This window comes from Dasypus novemcinctus, chromosome 10 (assembly GCF_030445035.2).
Source record: "Dasypus novemcinctus isolate mDasNov1 chromosome 10, mDasNov1.1.hap2, whole genome shotgun sequence".
Classification (NCBI taxonomy): Eukaryota; Metazoa; Chordata; class Mammalia; order Cingulata; family Dasypodidae; genus Dasypus; species Dasypus novemcinctus.
The window spans coordinates 4,504,891-4,517,732 of record NC_080682.1 but is presented as its reverse complement, the minus strand read 5'-3'; the positions used below and the strand labels follow the sequence as shown (position 1 = coordinate 4,517,732).

General features: G+C 59.5%; 1 protein-coding gene across 2 annotated transcripts in view; it reads left to right on the top strand.

The window, feature by feature from the left end:
* The window catches only part of CTTN (cortactin), a 37,921-nt gene extending 28,709 nt beyond the window's left edge, over positions 1–9,212 (top strand). For both annotated transcript variants that reach the window (XM_058304999.2, XM_058305000.2), the window contains 5 exons: positions 826–974; positions 2,823–2,912; positions 5,706–5,883; positions 6,693–6,764; positions 7,901–9,212. In XM_058304999.2, coding sequence (XP_058160982.1) covers positions 826–974; positions 2,823–2,912; positions 5,706–5,883; positions 6,693–6,764; positions 7,901–8,037 — 626 coding nt within the window. In that variant the 3' untranslated portion in view covers positions 8,038–9,212. The remainder of the gene's footprint in view (positions 1–825; positions 975–2,822; positions 2,913–5,705; positions 5,884–6,692; positions 6,765–7,900) is intronic.
* The last annotated feature ends 3,630 nt before the right edge of the window (positions 9,213–12,842 follow it).

The following is a 12,842-nucleotide window of genomic DNA, read 5'->3' as shown; positions in this document are numbered from 1 at the left end:
TCCCCGGGCGTGTGGGATGGGGCAGGCCCTCTCAGAACCTCCTCAGGTAACTGGCATCCTCGCAGCTCCAGCAGCCACGATTGCGTCTTACGGGCTGCGAAGGCGGCCCACTGGAGCTGCCGGCCCGCCGCGCCATGCTGACCTTCCTGGTGCCATTGCATCTGGGACGAGCACCCTCAAATCACACTCATCGATGTTCCCTCCAGGCTCGGCAGCCAGGCTCGGGAAACTGAGACTTTCTCATGGTCACAGTGGTTGATGGCAGGTTTTATACCATCCTGGTTTCTGTTTGAGAGTTTGATTTTCCCACTGCCAACAAATATGCCAAATGTTTTCCTTGACATGACGGCTCACTTCATTCATATTGGAGGAAACGTCCGCCTGGTCCCCCAGTGCAGGGCCGTTGTCGTCTCCGGGCTTAGTCCAGGCAAATGGGTTCCATGAGGAAGGGACAAAACCGCTGTGCAGTCAGGTGGTGGGCAGGTGTTCTCCGATAGCCGCCCTGCTCCTCGCATGCTGCTCGGGTGCTGCGTGCATGCCTCCCAGCTGGTCTCGCGAAGCGGCACAGAGCCACGGTTTATGCAGAAGGCTGCTGGCTGCCTTGTCAAGGCATCCTCGAGCAGGAGCGGCTTTCTGAGTGTGAGTGTGCACATGAGTGTGCAGAGTCTAGTAGAAGCAGTGCTCCTGGTTCTAACACATCCCTCGTCCAAGGCCAATGAGGCCCTGGCAGGTGCCCAGCACCCCGCCGAGGCGGGGGACCAGCCTGCACCTGCGCGTCCGCCTGGGGCGGTGCTGGGGTCAGGCGGGTTCTCTCCTCCTCCGCAGTGAACAGCAATACCAGTCACATCCGAGCCAACTTCGAAAACCTCGCCAAAGAGAGAGAGCAGGAGGACAGGCGGAGGGCGGAGGCGGAGCGGGCCCAGCGGATGGCGCAGGAGAAGCGGGAGCAGGAAGAGGCCCGGAGGAAGCTGGAAGTGAGTGGAGGGAGAGCAGCGCGCAGGGCCCCTGGGTCCAGCTCGCTCTGCCTTGGCGGTCCAGAGGCTTTCAGGGGAAGCTTCTGGCTCACGTTCAGGGCCGTCTCCCTTGACCTTTTAACCCTCAGCCACACGTCACCAAGTCCTGGGTGCTGCCCGTACTGGCAGCTGGCGTGCTCCCCTCAGACCTGCTGCTTCCGTCCCCGGGGGTCCCCAGCGTGTCGCACCCACTCAAGGGCCAGCAGGTGTCCGTCTGGGTTTGCTGGAGGCCTCTTCTATGGGCTCCCTGAGCTGGGTTAGCTCCAGCCTCCCGCTGCCTTCTGGAACCCGGTCTTTTCTTGGGGAGAAGGCGGGAAGGCCTGTGCGGCGCTGGCTTCTGGACCCTGGTCTGCTGGTTCTCCATGTGATTCTCTGCACTGCTTTCCCTGAGAGGAGGTGGGAGCAGGACACGTGGAAGTCGTGGACCTTCCCGAGGCCTCTCTGGGTGGCCCGGCCGTCCTGTCCCGCAAGCGCGCCTCCACCCTGCCTCAGCTGCCAATGGCCACCCCTATCTGCGCCTCAGCGTTCTCGTCTGTAAAGGGAGGTGGAAGCACTTCCTGGGGCTGCCTGGGCAGCTGTGAAGTCAGATCTGAAGCAAACGCACCAGGCTGCTTCCTAAACCACAAAGCTTGGCACACTCCGGCCTGGGACTCCAAAACCCCACGAGGGCGTGTGGACGGGGAGAAAGTCAACTCGCGATAGGCAGATACAGCCCGGGAAACGTTTTTCTAATCCAGTGAAGTAGGAGTTTTGTGCTATTGCCACTTCCCATTCCTTAAGCACAGGTCTCTGTCCTTCACAGGTTTTCATCAGATGCTTCCAAGTTAGTAGTTTTTTTTTTTTTGCAGAACACAAAACACGCATACTGTAAAGCATTTTTTAAATCGTGTGTCTTGTCCACCTGTCAAATAACAAATGCCTTCCTCATCTTTCAACTTAGAATTGTAATCCCTACCTCTGAGTCCCATTAGCACCAGAAGATGCAAAATAACTCGGATGAGTGAGGGAAAAAGCTGGAGGAAGTCGCTGTTCAGCCGCTTCCCTTAGAAGTGTCTCTGCTTTCTTGTCCTTGCCTGTTTCCAGCCCCCACTCCCCCTTTTTCTGCTTCCCCCGACGACTGACCCTAGCCTGGTAGTGCTGGCCCCGGAGCCCTCTGGAGTGTGGAAAACACTGCCGGGGTCAGACAGAGCCCCCTCGGCCCTGTGCTCGGTGCTCCTCTGGCGCGTGGGGAAGGTGGCACCGTGAGCCCTGTGCTCGAGCTCATGGGACTGGGTCACTGGCCACAGGGCAACCACCTGGAGAGGTGTCTGCAGGCAACTCAGAATCAGGGCTGCGGGGTACAGCCCTGCTCGGGAGTCCGCTGAGCCCGGCCCTCCTGCCCTAACCTGTGGTCTCTGCGACAGCGGAAGGGATTGCTGTCGGCCCCGGCGGTCCTGCTGCTTGAGCGTGTCTGACCAACTCCACGACCTCTTCAAACTTGCCCCTAATGCAGGGGTTCTTAACAAGGCCTTGAACTGAAACTCAAAAAAACCGTTCTTGTGGGGATGTGTTGAGCAGATGTGATAAATTTATAAAATAACACACAGTGTAGTGTGGACTTAGTAAGGGGTCTTTGGTTTTCACCTGACTGGCAAAGGGGTCCGTGGGGCAGAAAAGGTTCAGAGCCCCTACGCTGACGTCTCGGGTTCTCGGCGGGGCGGGCTCCTGCGCTGGTCCTCAGCCTGCTCCTCCAGGCGGATCCTCCAGGCGGTGCTCCCACGGCACCAGGGGCCTCACGACTTCTGATCGTTGCTTGCTTTTCAATTATAGGAGCAAGCCAGAGCCAAAAAGCAGACCCCGCCTGCGTCCCCGCCTCCCCAGCCGGCTGAGGAGCAGCAGCCGTCTAGCCCCATCTACGAGGTTGGTATCTGTTCGTTGGTGGGCACGTGCGGCTCAGACTTCTTCCCAGGCCACATTTCCTTCGTGCAGGAAACCCTGCCTGGGCTCTCCGCAGCAAGGGGACTCTGGAGTCCCCAGGCCCCCTGCCCTGGGGGCCGGGGGCCGCTTCAGCCTCCGCTCCTTCCTAGCATGGTCACCTGTTGGCCCAAATGGACAGACGGACACCTTTCTGTCTGAAGCTCACTGCCACGCTGCCACCGGCCACGCCCCTCCTTGCCTTTGTTGGCTGCTCCTCTTGGCTCTTCCCCGCCCTCACTTCCTGCCCTCTGTCCGCTCTTTTTTTTTTCAGTATTAATATATTTGTTATCATTCATGAGAATACGTTCTCAATATTTGTCCTTTTACTCACAGTCCATTGTCCATCACTGGATTCCCTGTTCCACATCCCCGTGCTTGCACAAGCTGTTAAAAGTGAACACTCATTTCATCACAGAGTAGTCCTGTCATCACCTTGGTAAAGTTTAGAATGTTCTCATTACTCCAAAAGGAAAAAGCCCCATACCCCTTTATACAACCTATTGTTGCCCCCTTTTTTGCATGTGTGGTATATTTATTTTTATTTTTTAATTTTTAAGATTTTTCATTATAATTACTATTTTTTTAATGTTACGTTAAAAAAAATGAAGCCCCCCCACCCCCTCACCCCACTTCTCCCATAACAACGATCTCCAGCATCATGGGACATTCATTGCACTTGGTGAATATATATCTCAGCACTGCTGCACCGCATGGTCACTGGTCCAATTATAGTTTACACTCTTCCCCCAGTCCACCCAGTGGGCCATGGGAGGACATACGGTGTCCAGTAACTGTCCCTGCAGCACCACCCAGGACAACTCCAAGTCCTGAAAATGCCCCCACATCACATCTCTTCTTCCCTCTCCCCACCCTCAGCAGCTACTGTGGCCACTTTCTCCATCTCAATGCTACATTTACTTCCATTACTAATCACATTAGTTCCAGAAGAGAGTATCAGTAAGTCCACTCTAATCCATACTCTCTTCCTCCATCCTGTGAACCCTGGGATGGTTATGTCCTCTCCACCTCTGTATTGAGAGGGTGCTTAAATTCCACTTGGATGATGGATGTAGTTCTCTGGTTTGCAGTTGTAGGCACTCTTGGCTCCCTGGTTAGCTGGCTGGGGTAAGTCCAATAAACCGAGTGTAGAAGTTGCAAGTCTGTTGAGGCTCAGGGCCTGGCTATCACATGGTCAGTCCAGAGATTCAGGTCCCCTGAGTATACACTAAACCCCAGCACCAAAACCACAGGTCCGGTAAAAGTGACAGAAGAGGCTTGTGAACAAAGATCATACCTGAGTCCAACTCCTTCATACTCAGGACCACAAACTCCAAAGTAGGGCCAACTAACATGGCATTGAAGTCCAGCTGCCATGACCATAGAACCTGAGGTTCTAGAACCTCTGTAGCCCTCAGAAGAACCAATACCTGGGGTTGTATCTACTTTATCTGTCTCTGAGACTCTGCTGAGGTGTGCGTAAGGGCAACCCCTCTGATGACTTCCTGGCTCTTTTTTGGAGACTCATAGCCATATAAACTCATTTGTGTTTTCCATTTCCCCTTTTTATTCAAGGTCAAAAAGCATTTTTTAACTCCTGATATTATATGTAGGCTGAGATATTCTGCTGGTCTGAGTTGACCCTTTTATTGAAGGTTGTTCTCCAGCCACATCATCAGCTGGTACTTGGTAGTAATCCCTCGGTGCCAGGGAGGCTCATCCCTGGGAGTCATGTCCCCTGCTGGGGTGGGGAGGCACTCTTCCCACTCTTGAACATCCTGTCGTCCAGGAGCTCTGTCCTTGGCTCTCTCCCCAAGGCCTGCCTGCCTGTGCCCGGGGGTCCCCCGAACCTGCCTCCACCCAGAGTTCTCTCCGCACCTCTGCAGTTCCTGCCTTCCCGGCTGGATGCCTCACCTGCCTTGGGGCTCAGCCACCGGCGCAGGGTCCTGTGCCATGAACTGGCCCTCCGAAGTCAGAGGAACCTTGCCAGAGGAGAGCCTGCCCCGTCACCCCCTGCTATTTCACCCTCTGTGGTTTGGGGCACCCCCTCAACGGGGTGCACACACCAGGTGCTGCCTCCACGGGGCTCCTCCCCATCAGGCGGCCACCTCTGGCCTCTGGCGCTCCTGGAGCCACCTGTGTGTGCAGCCCAGAGCTGCCCACCTTAATTTGTCTGCACGTGGAGGGCACCTCCAGGTGGGCCCGTCTGAGACACAGATAACTGCTGCCACTCACAATAAAAGCTCAGGCCCGCCAGGCTCTGGAAGCCACAGTGGCCGTGTACAGTGGCTTTTGTCCCTGCCGAGTCCCTGTGCACTTGGCTCTGTCCCCACAAGGGTGTGGTCAGAGCACGGCCCCCATTGCAGGGGGGTGGGTGACATGCTGCAGCTCCTCAGAGGCTGCTTGGTCTGCCGCACACTTCAGGGGTCTGCGAGATCTGGGGCCTGCAGAGGAAACCGGCTGATTCTCTCATTGGAAAGCCGGACCTTAATCCAAGGAGAGCTGGGTCCCAGGAGGTGGCATGGACCGTGGTGGCCGCTGGAGCTGGGGATGGGGGGAGGGCCGGCCTGGGAGCAGCCTCGGGCCCTCTCGGACGTTGCTCCCCCGTGATCCACTCCGGCCCCTCCAGAGCCCAGCGGCTGGTGCCTTGTCCCCGCTGTTTCCCGCCCCTGGCTGGGGCAGTGCTGTGCCGCTGCTCAGAGGCCGGCACAGCCACGGAAGCCCTCTGGCCCTCCCCAGGATGCAGCTTCCTTCACGGCAGAGCCGAGCCACGGAGGCCCCAGCGGACCTGCAAGCGCGCTGGAGCCCACCTACAGCATGGAGGCTGTGGGCTACCGAGAGTCCAGTGGGCAGGACCCGGGCTACACTGCGGAGGCCATCTACGAAGCCGCCGACGCCCCGGCCCACTACCCGGCAGGTGCGGAGGGGTCCCAGCTCCCGCGCACTCCCGCTCTTCTGCTCCTGCATCCCGGGCAGCCCTCGGCTTCTCGCGCTGTGCCCTGGCTCCTGCTGGACCGAGCCGCCGAGCCTCCATCCCCATGCCGGGAGGGGCGATGGCGCCTGTCAGGGACCCCGGGAGCCTCCCTGGCCAGTGTGCTGGGACGGGCTCTGCTGTGGCTCCTTGGAGGGGATGCCGAGCTTTCCAAAGAGGAGCCCCTAGGACCTCCTCAGGCCACAGCCAGCCCGGCTCCAGGAAGCAGGGATCTTGAATTCTCCAAGGAGGGGATTCCACGGCTCTCTCAGTTACAGGAACAGCGAGACTGCGCTTGCTTTATTTTTACAACCCAGCTTTCCTTGGTGTGCTTAGGTTCAGGCAAGCCCCCTCGCCACTTGCGCAGGCTGAGGAGGTCAGGGTGAGAGGCCCTGGTTCTGGGGGTGGCGTCCAGGCAAGGCCATCCACGCCCTCCCCGGGCTGGCAGGAGGTGTTGGAAGGGCTCCGTCACCCTCGTGCCATCCGCTTACTGTTAAGCGACTTGCCTAAAGAAGGTCCGTCTCGTCTCCCTTAGACTCCTGCTCCCCCGGGGCCGTGCTCCCTGGGCGGTGTCTGAGTTGGGGTCCTGGACTCGGTAAAAGCAGGGCCATCTCTTCGCTGTGCAGGCGCTTGGCGTCTGCGGCCGCCTGCTGGGTTAGCTCTCCACTCTCCCCACCCCAGACCCAGAAAGCTGAAACCCTGTGGGCGCCGACGGGATGCGGGTCACGGCTCACATGTTTCTTGGTCTGTTTTAGAGGAAAATACGTACGCGGAGTATGAAAATGACCTTGGAGTCACCGCACTCGCCCTCTACGACTATCAGGCCGGTAAGGAGCCTGCGGGCGGCTGTGCAGCGGGGCGGGGGCAGGGTCGACGCCCGCCGCTTAAAAACGCAGCCCTTAATCTGACTTGTGGAGGGTTACAGCAGTTCCTAAATGTAAGTTATCTTGAAGTCAAAGTTTTAGAAAAGTTGCAAGTACAGAGCAGACAACTCCCCTTTCTGTCTTGCCCTCCACCTCCACCCCCAAATCGTCTTGGGTCTTTTCTGGACCCTTTGTGAGCCCCCAGCTGGAGACATGCCCGTCACCCCTCAGCACCCTGGTGTGAGTCCCCAGGACAGGGACACCGTCCAGCAGAGCCACCCTCCGTGTCATGGGCGGGCACCGGCGTCCTCGGGGCATGCGGGGCCTCTGGCCTGGCAGCCTCTCCTGCGGGTGCGCAGCCCTCGGTGGCTCCCCGCGTCTGGCCGCCTCTCGGTCTCCCCGCGCCGGAGCAGCTCCTCAAGCCTTTGCCGGCCCCTCGCACCCCGGCTTTGGGGGTGGCCCCTCGCTGAGGTTGCGCTACTGCGGCAGAGAAGCGCTTCGCCGTGGGGCCTGTGGGGCAGCCGTTGCCCCCTCCCCACCCCCGACTGCTGTCAGCCAGGCCCGCCCCCCAAAAGGGCCTGTCACAGCCGGAGAGGCGCCGGGCGCAGCCTGCGGAGCCCACCTCCGCGTTCCCCCACCCTGCTCGGCCGCTGTGGACACGGCCGCCCTGCTGGGGGTCTTCCCGCGCCCCTCTTCCTTCTGAGCTTGGCTGTCGGCATCCGGCTTCTGCTGAGCCACTTCACGTACAGACACGTGGATTCCGTGGCTTTTCTGTGTCCACGAACCGCGGCGCTCGGGGCTCTTCCCAGGCCTCCAGCCAGTCTAGCCAGCCCACCCCCAGCACCTCCGCCCCTGCTCGCGCCAGGCAAGCCCCCAGGACCTCCCCTGCCGGGGCGTCGGAGGCGCAGAGGGTGCACCTCAGGAGAAACGCGTCTGCTTCGGGCGCTGCGCGTCTGTCTCCGAGGACTCTGGGTCCCGGCCCCCCAGCCCATGGGTGGCAAAGCCGGGGGGCAGGAGGCCGCGCCCTCTGTGGAGCTGCTCCGGGTCTTGGGCCCTGCCCACACGTCATCTTCATTGCTCTCCCCGTGCCCTCTCTGCAGCTGGCGACGACGAGATCTCGTTTGACCCCGACGACATCATTACCAACATCGAGATGATTGACGACGGCTGGTGGCGCGGCGTGTGCCGGGGCCGCTACGGGCTCTTCCCCGCCAATTACGTGGAGCTGCGCCAGTAGGCCGCCGCCGCCGCCGCCTCACCGCCCGGCCTGCCCGCTCCGAGGCTCTGGCCATGCCTTTCGCCTGTCAGGGCGGGAGCTGAGCGTGCACTGCCTCCAGAATCAGCCCTCCGCCGACGCTTCTTGCCACAGAATTCGCTAATATATTGTAATCATGGTCCCTAGAGAGATTTTGGTAATCGTTTTATGCATTTAAGGTCTTTTCTTTATTTTTTTGCCCAGTTGACCGTTGCGTGAGCCCTTTCCAGGCCTTTAGCTCCTGGTAAGCAGTGTGCGCTGGCGTGGGGTCTGGTCGCGGCAGTCGGGGTCTCCAGAGCTCTTTTGCAAGCGCCTGCCTCACCAGGAAGGGCTGAGCAGTGTCCGGTCAGTCGCGGCGTTTGGAGCCTGAGCAGGAGAGGGTCTGCTGGAAAGCCAGACTTGGTGACAGCCGGCAAGGCCTGAGCGCGCCTTTCCTCGCCGGAACCCGCTGTGTGTGTCAGGTTTTGGGTTGCTGTCTCCTGCCCCTCGGCTGGGACCCCCGTCGTTCCGGCGCCTGCCTTCTCAGTGAGTCCTTGGCACTCCACCTGCCCCCTGCCTCCGGGGGGGAGGGGTTCCCTTGAGTTCTTTCAGTTCCCACCTCCCCACTTGGCTCCAGACCCGACCCCACAGTTACGGGCGCTGAGGTGTTGGTGACGATGGCGCAGGCAGCTGGGGTTGGCCGGCTTGCCCAGGGTCGCCGTCCCGGCCGTCATGTCCAGAAGAAACATTCCTGTAAGGGAGTAACGCTATCTTTGCCAAAATAGTTAGATGATGATAAATGTGGTTGACGGGCGAGGCTGACGTCGTGAGGGAGACCAAGCTAGCGTTCCTACCAAAGACGCCTGCCGTGGCAGCCCCTCGTGCTGCCTGATGCCCTGGCGCCGCTGAGCCACTCGCAGCTGAGAAGGCCGAGTTCGCCCAGCCCTCTGTGCGTCCTGAGAGGTGACCAGCGGCCACGCAGCCCTGCCTCGGCCACTCTGACGTCCCGTGACGTGATGGGCTCCTTTCCTCTCCCGAAATGCGTTTCTGCATCATCTCTTGCTTTACCAGAATTAGGTTGGGTTTTATATGCCATTTATTGTATCTAAATTTCTGTAGCACATCTCATGGGTATGATTTTTTAAAATTCAACATTCAAAATAAACTCTTTTGATCCACCTGCTGCTTCACTTGCTCCGCTGGTTGGTCACTGCAGCTGAAGGTGGTGCGCTCACGGTCTGCTCCGCGCCCTGAGGGCAGGGCCAGCCAGGCCCGGCCTTCGTCTTCTGCATCGCGCAGCTTCTGTTCCAGCAGCAGCCGACACGAGAGTCCCTTTTCAAGAGACATGTCTCTAAAAGGCGCGTTTTACAAGGTAAAGTATTTACTCTCCAACCATCAAACATTTTGAACCAGAATTCCAATCAAAATAGAAACGTCTGTGCTTGAAAGTCATCTCTGAATTATGATTCTGAAAATAAGTCCTGAGATGGTTGCTTTGTAGCTAAAAATATTACTTTCTTTTGGATAGAACAAGTGGAAAGTCTGCAGGAAGGCGCGGCTGTGAACAGAGGCGCTGGTGGCTGCTTGTGGCCTGCACAGGGTGGCGGAGGGCACAGCCAGTGTTCCGGAAGGGCGGCGGGCGGGCGGGGGTGGGGAGGCAGCAGGGCCGGGCAGACGAGGACAAAGTCCAGTCCAGAGGACACAAGGAGTGGTGCCGGCCGTCCGGGTCCCTGCGGGGAGCCCCTGTGGCGGGTGCAGAGGGGCGGCCAGGGTCTGGGTCTGTCCACACTCGCCATGGTGAGAGGACAGAGCTGTAGACTGGCAGGTTGAGCTCTCAGAGCTTTCTGGAAGAACCTTCCCTGTAAGAAATGGGGAGGTCAGGCCCGTGCCCGAGGGCAGCCTGCATTGGCTTAGAGACGCCACGCCTGGCCCTGGCTGCTGCCCACCTCCTCTCCCGCCGCCTCTGAGCCTGCCCCAGCCTCTGCACGGCGCTCGTGTGCCAGCTGCCCTCCACAGCGCAGGGCTCCTGGGCCAGCTAGCCTCCTGCCCCGGCCCCGCCCCCACCCCCACCAGCTGCCCCTTGGCGAGTCTGGTTTCTGGCCCTCACAGAATGACCTGTTTCCAGACAGTGCAGGCAGGGGCTGGGGTAGCAGGCCGCCTTCCAAAGCGGGGTGAAGGAAGCCGGTGGTGGGGTGCTCTGTGCCCTGGGCCTGCCTGTGCTCTCCCCTGCCCCTGGTGAGCAGGCCGGCTCAGGGCCCCCCGGAGTGAGGGAGGGGTGGCAGCTGGGGTGGGCTCATCTCTGCCGGCCCCTCCCATGGCGCGCGCTCTGCCCCTGATGGCGGGCTTTCCTGGGGGCAACAGACTACCCCAAGGCCCCATTCCCCCGGGCACTGCCGCACCCTCCCTGCACCCTGACTGCACCCTAGCAAGTAGGTCCTTAACCCCCCATGCTCTCCAAATTGGGTGGTGCTGTGTTTCTGCCCCAGAAGTGCTGGCCCCTGACTCATACCTCAGGTGTGGGGGCCTCAGGGCCTCCCCATTGGAAGCCAGGTGTGCCCAGAACACAATTGTCCACCACCAGGGTTACGGGGGCAGCGGGGGAGGCCCACTGGGAGACTGGTCCTGAGAAGGGCAGCAGGGACCTCTGCGCGGGGAGGGAGGGGCAGGTGGGCTGGCCCGGGGCCCTGGCGTACGTTATGCTGGACGGACAGGCTGCGGGGAGAGGCCCAGGCCTGGCCACAGGAGCTGGTCTGCATTGGCTGACAGCCGGCACACCTGTGCGCCCTGCCTCAGGTGTTGTGCAGGCCTCCCCGTGACGTCAGGTACGACCAGACCGTGAGGACGGCAGCGCAGCCGGTTGCTCTCAGCCTGCCGGAGGCCCGGGGGTGGGCTTGGGCTGCCCACAGGGGGCGCACTCGTGGGCAGCGCCCGGCTGGCTGCGGGAGCCCCGCACAGCTCAGGTGTGTTTGCAGGAGGGAGCACGCTTGGCCCCTGACCGCAGGGCCCACCCGCAGATGCTGCCTCAAGCGCGACGTCCAGAGAGGCTGGTTCTTTCCTGTCATTGAGCACTTGTGCCAGGCACTGGCTTAGGGACAGCACGGGCAGAGAGCTGGCACTGCCCCGGGGAGCCTCCATGGTCAAGTGACGCCACCCGATGGGTGGGGCAGGAAGGCCTGCAACTGACGGGGGTGATCCCAGGGCGCTGGGCCGGGGCTCAGGGGTGTCAGGCTCGCGGGGGCGGCTCGGCTGCATGCCAGCACCCCGACTGGCTGGCTTACCCCAGAGCCACCGCTGTCGCGCTGCTTGGGGCCTAGGCGTCCAGAACCAAGGGTGGGCCTGCCACCTTCCGGGGCCCGCAGCCGGCTGCGTTCGGCCCGCGCAGTCCCGGGGCTCCTGCCCTGCCCGGTCAGCCTCCTCCTGGCTCTGCCAGCTTCGGAGTGCCTGCATCCGAGTTTCTGTGGCTGGCGCAGCCTGCTTCCCTGTGACCCTGCTCGCTAGGGCCCTGGAAAGCCACTTGCCTTAGCTGGGGACAACTCGACACCGGCTCTCGCCCCGGAGCACAGTGAAGACTAGGACGTGGCTTCAGCCCCCCAAAAAGGCTTCTCAGAGGAAAAATCCCTGCAGGCGTGCCGGCGGGGGGGTGAGGTTTTTGAGGCCTGCCACTGCCTGGCCCACCCTAACTGTCAAGCTTCATCTGAAAAATGAGGCTAAATAACATCTCCGTCCAGTGAAAGCTTGCAGGAGTCATTCTACACACGTGAGGTTGAAATGTATTGCCAGGGTACCTCTTGTTTTTTTGCCCTTAATTTTGTATTTATTCAATGAAATTAAAAATAAGTAAGTTAATACTGTCATCTCTTGGTGATGAATAGCCAAGCCCATCTGAAAGCAAAACGAAGTTGCAGGACTTATGCTACCAGATAACAAGAGCTGCTCTAAAAAAAGAGAAAAGAGAAAAAACAGCTGCTCTAAAGCTGCGGTATCAAGGGCTGGGGTATTGGCACAAAGATAGAAAACGAGACCACTGGGAGAGCAGCGCAGACATGGACCCACACTACACGTCACCTCTGCATCAGCTGCCACCCAAGTCCAGTGGGCACAGGGTTTTCCCTCATCGTGCCTGGTTAGTTTGACATCCATTTGGAAAGAGAACCTTGATCCCTACCTCACATCGTACACAAAAATTAAATAGATATTAAGCATTGACCTAAATGTGGAAGTTGAAACCATCCAACTTACAGAAAATGTCATAATTAGCTTAAGACTTTTAAAATAGGACATGAAAACCACTAACCATCAAAAATACTTCATAAATTTTACTCTATTAAAATTCTGTTCCCAAAAGATAGCATCATGAGTGCCAGGATACCTCTTAACAGTGTTTTCTACTTATTTTTCCTGAGACATTAGGATTCCCTAATTTTATAACCTCAACCCTATTTGAATTATTTTTTCTCCCACTGTCCCTTTGATTATTTTTTCTGACCTGCTTGTTCCCCCTAAGAAGACCGTCCAGGAAGAGCAGGCTAGTGAGAAGACCCCTCGATCTGGCCCCGCGAGCCCCCGGCCAGCTGCTCACCGTGGGCCCGTGAGCACAGCGCGTGGTTTCAGGCGACAGCACCCGCGGGAAGGTGTTCCAGCCGCCGGAGGCGCAACCACCCTGCGTCCTCCGCTCGGCGTGCACGGGCGTCTCTGCATTCTGAGCGCGGGGCCCACGTGTCCCCCACCCTGTGCGGTCAATACCGGGCGCCGAGAGGGTGCTTGACTGTTCAGTGGACAGAGGAGGCCCCGAGCCAGCTGGCGAGCTT